The 10,000-nt window shown below is 43.1% G+C and overlaps 1 protein-coding gene across 1 annotated transcript in view; it reads right to left on the reverse strand.

Moving 5' to 3' along the window:
* LOC121696136 (histone deacetylase 9-B) overlaps nucleotides 1-10,000 on the reverse strand; it is a 51,823-nt gene that overhangs the window by 36,000 nt on the left and 5,823 nt on the right. The window contains exons 2-5 of the mRNA XM_042077464.1: nucleotides 7,952-8,110; nucleotides 7,719-7,903; nucleotides 3,741-3,978; nucleotides 1,659-1,782 (exon numbers count right to left, since the gene is read on the reverse strand). Of these exons, the coding sequence (XP_041933398.1) occupies nucleotides 1,659-1,782; nucleotides 3,741-3,978; nucleotides 7,719-7,903; nucleotides 7,952-8,110 (706 nt within the window). The remainder of the gene's footprint in view (nucleotides 1-1,658; nucleotides 1,783-3,740; nucleotides 3,979-7,718; nucleotides 7,904-7,951; nucleotides 8,111-10,000) is intronic.

Below are 10,000 nucleotides of genomic sequence, written 5' to 3' on the forward strand. Positions count from 1 at the left end.
ACACACCACAAGCCCCCGACACACACACACACACACACACACACACACACACACACACACACACACACACACACACACACACACACACACACACACACTTACCACAGCCCCTTGACACACATACACACACACACACACACACACACACGACAACAACCCCCCGACACATATACACACAACACACACACACACACGCCACAACCCCCCGACACACACACACACACACAGACACACACACACAGACACACACACCACAACCCCCCGACACAAGGGCACACACAACACACACACACACACACACCACAACAACCTGACACACATACACACAACACACACACACACACACACACACACACACACCACAACTGCCCCCCCTCCTCCTTGCACGGTCTCCTTGTGCTTGTCAAAGAGGGTTTCCTTTCTCTTAGGACTTACATTATGGATGAGATTTAAAAATGTACAGATGACATACATTCACTCTTTTAACTATGGGTGCTGGAAGGCTGAAGCCTTCTGGACTGTATGAGAGCTCTGTAGTAAAGTAGTTCATAGTGTTTCCATAAAAACATTCAGTCATCAATTTCTGCCACCATAAACCCCCCCCCCCCCCCCCCCTAAAGCCAACCTGCATGGTCTCCTTGTATTTTTTCGGGGGGGGGGTTCTTTTCTTTCAGGGCTTACATTATGGATGCACTGCAAAAACTGCTTATCTAACAAAATCTAACCAAGTGTTATTAATCTTATATCAAGATAAAAAAAAACTAGTTGGTATTGTTTTCAGTATAAAGAGACTTACCTAGTGCTTTTTTGTGAAATCATTTGACTTAATTAAAAAAAAAATTGACTTATTTTAAGACATCTCATCTTGAAGACAAGCAAATTTGTCTGCCAGTGCGTTGAGCAATGTCTTGATAAGACTCCTTAAAATAAGTTAAAGTCTTCTTAAATTAAGTCAAAATGATCTTTTGAGAGGGTGCTAGGTAAGTCTTTTCATACTAAAAACAATACCAAATAGATTTTTTAATCTTAATATAAGATCAATAACACTTGGTTAGAATTCATTTTTTGCAGTGTGAGATTTACATTATGGATGATGTCACAGGGGGCTGTGCTAAAAATTGCATTATACAACAATTGGGTTCTATGGAACTATTTATTTGTTTCTGATTGGCCGAGAGACGTTCCATGAGTTGGAATATCCCTGGACATTTCAACTCAGATTCAGTCATCGAAGGATACAAAATGTACAGTTGACACGTGTGCACATTTTTAACTATGGGGACCGTTGCATTTTGGAATGTACATATGTGTGCACACACGTTTAGCTATGGGGACTGCTGCATTTAGGAGTGTATATATATATGCATGCACATGCACAAACATTTAACTATGGGTAGAGATGCATTTAGGAATGTTGCCTACTTATGCACGGTAGAAGTGTAATTCACAGCATTGCTACAGAACTTCTGCAAATTGCTTATCACTGAAAAAAAAAAACGTAAACTGTAAGCAACAGTGTGGTGTTTCTGCAGTTTTTAAGGGTTGCGTAAATATACATCTATGTGTGTGTGCGTGTGTGTGTGTGTGTGTGTGTGTGTGTGTGTGTGTGTGTGTGTGTGTGTGTGTGTGTGTGTGTGTGTGAGGTTTGCGAAACGTACATGTACCAGATCTTGGGTCGGTGGGCGGAGGGGTGACCAGTGCAGTTGGGCGAGAGTTCCTTCGCCGATTTGTTCAACAGGAAGTCGTGAAGTTTCTGTCTGACCTCCGTGCTGGCCATGGCACCTGGAAGAGGAAGTGAGACAGAAGTGAGGCATTTGTTCACTTTTACGAGACTGTATCTTTAAAGAGAACTAAAACAGGATAGGGGTGTCCAGAGTCACTGCTGCTTTACTAAGGGGGGGGGGGGGGGTAGAGAGAGATTGTTTATTGTTTGTTTATTCTTATGTACGATTTTCTCTGTATGATTTAATGATTACTGCAGCGAAGTCATAATCTGAGAATGTTTGACCAAGGGCTGTACATCTTAATCAAAAATAAATCTGATAATTCAAAGTAACCGGTAAATGAGGCGATTTTAAATGCAGCGAATGGTGTTCCATTTAGTCATTTGAAAGTTTTACCTACATGCTAAAGATGCATTACCGTAAAAACACACTGGCGACTAAATTCAACATTCCCAACTTGTGCCGTGGCAGTGTTGAAATGGCAAAATACCACCACCTTGTGGAACTATATTAAAAGTGCAGTGCAAAAAAAAAATGTTGCCACCTGTCACCTAAAGTCTTTCACTCACACACACACATGCACACACATACACACAGACACACACACACACACACACACACATTCAAAACAACAACAACATATGACAATGTCTGTCCTCGAGTGGCTGCTGTTGTATCATAGTGCTGGGAGTATTTGGCTCCAGTTCACAGTGCTCTATAATTTACCTGCTATGTTCTATATTTAAATACTTGTTTATGAGGCTGCATGTCATGTGATGTCCTGGTCAACACGTTGCTGGGATACTATTTCTATTTTATGAATTTGGGCTAATAGCTGCTTCACGAGTTGACACGTGGTGCGCTACTCTGCAGTACATGTAGCCATTTTCCTCATTAGAACTGAATTACACTCGTTTGTTAGATAGATAGATAGATAGATAGATAGATAGATAGATTTCTTCTGTGTGGGATTTAGGCCCATTTAGAGCTATAAAAGGCTACCTCACGTACGTGGCAAAGAGCAACCCCGTGGAGTGCAAATCCTTGAGTGTTTCCACTCCGTCCTGTCGGTAATGAGCAACAGGACGTCACTCCTCAGGTTGGCTTCAACAACTTAGCCAATTAGACGCTTAGCACTGAATACCGAGAGGCTTTTTTTTACGCCTACACTATATTCAGCGTCCTTAGGTACTACATGTTTTCACACCTACACTATATTCAGCGTCCTTAGGTACTACATGTTTTCACACCTACACTATATTCAGCGTCCTTAGGTACTACATGTTTTCACACCTACACTATATTCAGCGTCCTTAGGTACTACATGTTTTCACACCTACACTATATTCAGCGTCCTTAGGTACTACATGTTTTCACACCTACACTATATTCAGCGTCCTTAGGTACTACATGTTTTCACACCTACACTATATTCAGCGTCCTTAGGTACTACATGTTTTCACACCTACACTATATTCAGCGTCCTTAGGTACTACATGTTTTCACACCTACACTATATTCAGCGTCCTTAGGTACTACATGTTTTCACACCTACACTATATTCAGCGTCCTTAGGTACTACATGTTTTCACACCTACACTATATTCAGCGTCCTTAGGTGCTGCATGTTTTCACACCTACACTATATTCAGCGTCCTTAGGTACTACATGTTTTCACACCTACACTATATTCAGCGTCCTTAGGTGCTGCATGTTTTCACACCTACACTATATTCAGCGTCCTTAGGTGCTGCATGTTTTGCTTCATTAAGAGATGCGGTGCACTGTTGGTCATTCCAAATCATCTCTCTTTTTTTATTACATAGATATATCTAAAAGATTTCGGGAGATGAGCTCCTATTCTCTTGGGGACATTGCATGTATGTGTGTGTGTGTGTGTGTGTGTGTGTGTGTGTGTGTGTGTTTGTGTGTGTGTGTGTAGAGAGATAGATAGATAGATATAGATAGAGACATAAAAATATAAAAAGTAAAAACCATGGGTGGTGGAGTTCATACTCTCTCTGCTGCGCTCCTTCTTCCTGTGCTGATGGAGGAGATGCTGCTGCTGCTGTTGGTGGTGTTGGTGCTGATGGTGCTGTTGGTGCTGGTGCTGCTGCTCCATCATCTGGAGCTCCTGCTCGCGTTCCTCCTCCAGCTTCTCCTCCCTCTCACGCTCCTCCTCCTCGGCCTCCTGCCGACGCTCCTCCGCCAGCAACTCCTGCTGCTGGCGCAGCGTCAGAAGAGCCTGTTGCAGCTGAGAGATGGAGGGATGGAGGGAGGAGAGGGAGGGAGAGAGGGAGAGAAGGAGGGATGGAGGGAGGAGGGAGGGAGGGAGGGAGAGATGGAGGGATGAGAGGGAGGGAGAGAGGGAGAGAAGGAGGGATGGAGGGAGGAGAGAGAGGGAGAGAAGGAGATGGAGGGATGGAGAGAGGAGAGGGAGGGAGAGAGGGAGAGAAGGAGGGATGGAGAGAGAGACAGAGGGATGGAGGGAGGAGGGGAGAGAAGGAGGGAGAGAGGGAGAGAGATGGAGGGAGGAGAGGGAGGGAGAGAGGGAGAGAGGGAGAGAGATGGAGGGAGGAGAGGGAGGGAGAGAGGGAGAGAGAGAGGGATGGAGGGAGGAGAGGGAGGGAGAGAGGGAGAGAGAGAGGGATGGAGGGAGGAGAGAGAGGGAGAGAAGGAGGGATGGAGGGAGATAGATGGAGGGAGAAGAGGGAGGGAGGGAGAGAGATGGAGGGATGGAGGGAGGGGAGAGAGGAGAAGGAGAGAGGTGGAGGGGGGAGAGAGAAAGAGGGAGAAGAGGGAGGAGAAGAGGGGATGAGTGAGACAATAAGAGAGGTGAAGTGAGTGAGAAAGAGAGAGAGAGAATGTGACACAGGAGAACAAATTGACACACAGTGGAAGTGAAAATAGACAGAAGATACCAAGTGAATAGACAAGAAAAGATAGAGAGAGAGATAGGGGGAAGGAAAGAGAGATAGATAGAGAGAAAGATAGGGGGAAGGAAAGAGAGATAGATAGGGGGAAGGAAAGAGAGAAAGATAGAGAGAAAGATAGGGGGAAGGAAAGAGAGATAGATAGGGGGAAAGATAGGGGGAAGGAAAGAGAGAAAGATAGAGAGAAAGATAGGGAGAAGAGATAGAGAGAGAGATAGGGGGAAGGAAAGAGAGAAAGATAGAGAGAAAGATAGGGGGAAGGAAAGAGAGAAAGATAGAGAGAAAGATAGGGAGAAGAGATAGAGAGAGAGATAGGGGGAAGGAAAGAGAGAAAGATAGAGAGAAAGATAGGGGGAAGGAAAGAGAGAAAGATAGAGAGAAAGATAGGGAGAAGAGATAGATAGAAAGATAGGGGGAAGGAAAGAGAGATAGATAGGGGGAAAGAGAAGAAGAGAGAGAGAATGATAGGGGGAGGGAAAGAGACAAATTGTGGGGGCAGTGGGAGAAAGATGGAGATAGATAGTAGGGGGTGGTAGGAAAAAAGAGAGACAAAAATAATTGTGAGAAAGAACAGGAAAATGTCTAAATTTGGAACAAACATATTCACGTAACTCTGCTTACTGTCATTATAGATTTATTCTGCTCTACCAATCATTAGCAAGCCATGCTAAATGCAATTTGTTAGTCATGGTCTGCTTATTGAAGCTGTCATACTGACTAACCAGCCATATTGCTTGCGAACAGTGGGTTCACTTCATATATTGATTTGTTTAATCATTCACTCACCCTTTCATTTATTCATGACCCAACGGAGTGACATTAAGGATTTGTTCTGAAATACACCATGCGTCTGCTCGTCTTGGCTGGCAGTCTGATGGACTGAATGATTCATTTATGCATGCATTCACTGTTTGATTTATACGTTCAATCTCTCATCCACCCACCCGTCTATGGAAGGAATTTGTTCATTCAATAATGCACTTGTTCTTTAGTCATTTGTTACAGGCAAACTGACTGATGGACACTGATTATGCAACACGGGGGGGTGGATTTCCCAGAAGTGATGTTGTGCAATAACCATTGTTACAAGCAATTGGGAAACATATTCCTTATTATTTGATTGCACATCTTTCCCATGTTCTGTTTGCTCTGAGAGTGAGTATTGTGTACTCTGATGATAAAAGTCATACCATATCACACTGTTTCATAAGGCATTTAGATATATGTTGATATCTAGATACAGTTGTATAGATGTGTTGTCGCAGTGCTATGTTTGGGAAACATGGCCAGTATTGCAGTTTTCTCTCAGTTGCTTTGGTGCAATTCTCAGATCAGAATTGAAAGTCTCAAACTAAAAAACTCCATAAACTCCAAATCATCTCATCCCTTGTGCACATCATTTAAGCAGATTCTCCTCATCGTGAACAAACAGCAATGCTTTAGTACAGCATCCATGCTACTGATTTAGTAGAAATGTCTGCTGTATTTAAATTTCCAATTGCTAATGTCATGTTGGTGCACTGTGGGTCACAAAATGCTCTGTACTGGTTCCATGCTGAATATTCCTACCCAGAGCCTTATAGAGGCTATACATACATACATACATAAAACAAATTGGGCTTATTTCATCGCTTGTGTCATTACATGCAAAGGTGTTGAACTATAGCTGCCATAACTACGTAGCTGTCATAGTCTGTCTAGCATATATATGTGACCTGACAGACAGGAACGTCAGGATGTATAGAAAGATGTACAGTGGTGTGCAGCTCTGACCAAGGGGTATTTTACTGTATATTGGTCATTTTCTATTTGCACAATGCTGTAAAAGCCTTTGTTTTCTTTATACTGTCACTATGTCTGTCAACAGTAAAAACTTTGAAACTTTGAACTCTTTTGCAATCGACCCCCTACACACACAATTGTGTAACTTTGTAGTTTGGAAATGCTACTGTATGCCACAAATAGTGATGCCTTGCACATTTGTTCATTAGGAAATACCTACAGAGTAAACTGACATATTTACAACGCAAAACTTGTCTTGACATAAACAATGGCGTAGGAACTTGTAATTTTGATTGCACTGACAGTTTCATTGGTATAAATATTTGCTTTTAAGACATAAACAAAGCATTTTGAGCAAGATATGTGCTTTTGCAGGTAATCCACTATGCGGTGCAGTTTGCACTAATTGTTTTGAGAAATGCACTAATTGTTAGTTTTCACATGTTAATGATGATTCGAGAAATGCTTTAAAACGACTGAGAAAAATAATTGACCCAACCCTAACTAACCATAAACAGTTTCAACAGCTAGCTTGCTTCATATGAGCATTTGTAAATAGTCTATAGGAAGTCATCCAGGTAAAGTGGAACCGTTCTGATTTGCCTGTTTAACTTGCAAGGCCCTAATTAAACTTTAAATGCTGGAGAAAGTGCAAAAGTCTAAAGTCTAACTAAAGCTTGCTGAATAACCACACATCTATTTGCAAATCTAATACCATGACGCTAAGAAAGATCCTATGCACTAACATTGGTGGGTCAGCTGAAAGCTGTCTCTCACCACATGATGCCCGCCGTCAGTTTATGCACGAGACCTTTGCTCATAGACTGACTGTGCACTTTGCCTAGCATTCAAAACAAGGGCCCGCAGACCAGACTGAGAGATCGGTGTTCTCTGTGTGCACGTGCTCCCTATACCGACTGACTGCTGCTCTTCTCTTCTCTGCTCTGCTCTGTTCTGTTCTGTTCTGTTCTGCTCTGTTCTGTTCTACCATGTTCTGTTCTACTCTGTTCTGTTCTGTTCTGCACCGCTCTGTTCTGCTCTGTTCTGTTCTACTCTGTTCTGTTCTGTTCTGCTCTGTTCTATTCTACCATGTTCTGTTCTACTCTGTTCTGTTCTGTTCTGCACCGCTCTGTTCTGCTCTGTTCTGTTCTGCTCTGTTCTGTTCTGTTCTGTTCTGCTCTGTTCTGCTCTGTTCTGTTCTGCTCTTCTCTGTTCTGTTTCGCTCTGTTCTGCTCTGTTCTTCTCTGTTCTGCTCTGTTCTGCTCCCCTCTGCTCCTACCTTGATGTGCTCCTGTAGCTGGGCCTGGTGCTGCCTCAGCAGGTTCTGGTGCTGCTTGTGGAACTCTGAGATGAGCAGCTGCTTCTGGATGTACTGCTGCCGCTGGATGAGGAGCAGCTCGCGCTGGAGCTCCTGCTCCCACTCCTCGGGCTCGCGCTCCCAGCCGCCTCCTCCTCCTCCTCCTCCTCCTCCTCCTCCTCCGCGCATCTCTGCCTCCTCCACACTCCCGTTGCTGCTGCTGCCGCCGCTGCTGCTCCCGCCGCCGTTGCCGTTGCCGTTGCCGTTGGTGCCGGCCGTGCTGCCCGTGCCGACGGCACCGAGGGCGACGCCACCGCCGCTGCTGCTGCTGCTGCTCACCGCGGCCGCCGCGGCTAAGAGCTCCGCACTCACGCCTGCCGGAGAGGAGAGGAGAGAACATGGAGAGAAGGGTTTAGAGGCTGAGTGTAGAGGATAGAATGCAGGAGAGGGATGGGTAGAGAGATAGATAGATTGATAGATAGATAGATAGAAAGATAGAAAGATTAATAGATTGATAGATTGATTGATAGCTAGATTGATAGATACATACATACATACATACATACATACAGACATACATAAATACATACATAGATTGATACATACATACATACATACATACATACATACATACATACATACAGTACATACACACATACATACATACATACATACATACATACATACATACATACAGTACATACACACATACATACATACATACATATATACTTACATATATACATACATAGAAAAAAGGGAATATCTCAAACTTTTCTCTAATCAATATTTAGTTCTCAATGGCAAGCAACAAAACTTAGTCCTATAAATGTCTGTACATGTAGTTTGTACATGGAGTTCTGAGAGACATTGACTTATGAAGTGGAGAAATGTGAAAAAAAGAAAGCTAGTTGGTTAGTGAGTGAGTGAGTGAGTGAGTGAATTGGGAGCGAAGGACAAGAAGAGAGAAGGAATATTTAAGATGGACAGATGGACAGATGTTGAACAGGAGATTAACAGAGATAAAGTTCCCAACATAACTGAGTTGCTTTTTCAACCAGTCTACCTGGTACAAGCCAAGGTCAAACACCATGACTAATAGAACTACTTTGGTAACAAAAACATAACGGATTTCAAGGTCAGTTATTCTGCAATGCATGGCATTCCAGGCAAGACAATACTGACTCCGAGTTGAAAGTCCTTGTTTATGCCCCATACAGTGAGTTCTCATAAAACCCTATTAATAACTTGATATAAATACACTTTGCAGACTGTTTATCAAGGGCATACTTGTCAACACTACCTCCACCGAGAAAGGCATGTGGCACCTCATTTGCAAATAAATAGCATATGAACGAAGCTAACGTGGTTTATTATATGCCGCTATTAGCTGTTGATAATTCACGGGTGCTGTGAATTCTCCTGTAACAAGTTAAAAAAAAAAAAATGCTTACCTCCACGTAAAACAGTTCACATTTTACCCCTGTGCCATTTCCACACTCCATTTATTGCCATCAAAGTTCGGACAACCCCACATTATTAGGGTTTGTGAACACTTCCTTTCGACAGTAGAGCAGTTATTGCTTTCCACAGAAAGACACTAGTGTGTGCAATTCACGACAGCCTTCACATATTACTCTGCGTGCCTATTTATACATTTCAACTGGAATGGGTCTGAAAAGTGGCACTTAACCTCACTTCAAAAAAAAAGAAAAAGAAAACACAAGCTAATCTTTTGGGGCCATGTCACACGAATTCTCTCACAAAGATCTCCTGATCCCTGTGCGTTAAGAAACGCCAAAAAAGGAACTCGTTTCAAAAAATGTCAACATTCTCAATCACTTCTCATGAAAAGCGATATCTATGGCTTTTTTTGTCCTTCCTCCTTGGGAGAAAAAAGAAGGAACGGGAGCTTAATTTGAGGCTAAAAATACTCCCACCCCAACCTCCCAGAAAGCCAGAGATGAGCTTGAGATATTTCTCTCTCTCTCTCTCTCTCTCTCTCTCACTCTTTCTCTCTCTCTCTCTCTCTCTCTCCAACTGCAGCCACCTGCTGTGAGAAACTGGAAGATCGTCATGACACCTAGAAACAGAACTAATTTAAAGCCAATCTAAAGAAAGAGAGAGAGAGGCGTCACATGAGGGTCACGTTTGGAGACAGAGTCGCTGCTATTTTTACACGTGTGAACAAAACAGCAGAAAAAAAAGGAAAGGAGGCTGGTTCACTTTGCTGATGCCGTGCATTTAACCTCAGAGAGACAGAT

Source organism: Alosa sapidissima, chromosome 21 (assembly GCF_018492685.1).
Source record: "Alosa sapidissima isolate fAloSap1 chromosome 21, fAloSap1.pri, whole genome shotgun sequence".
NCBI lineage: Eukaryota > Metazoa > Chordata > Actinopteri > Clupeiformes > Clupeidae > Alosa > Alosa sapidissima.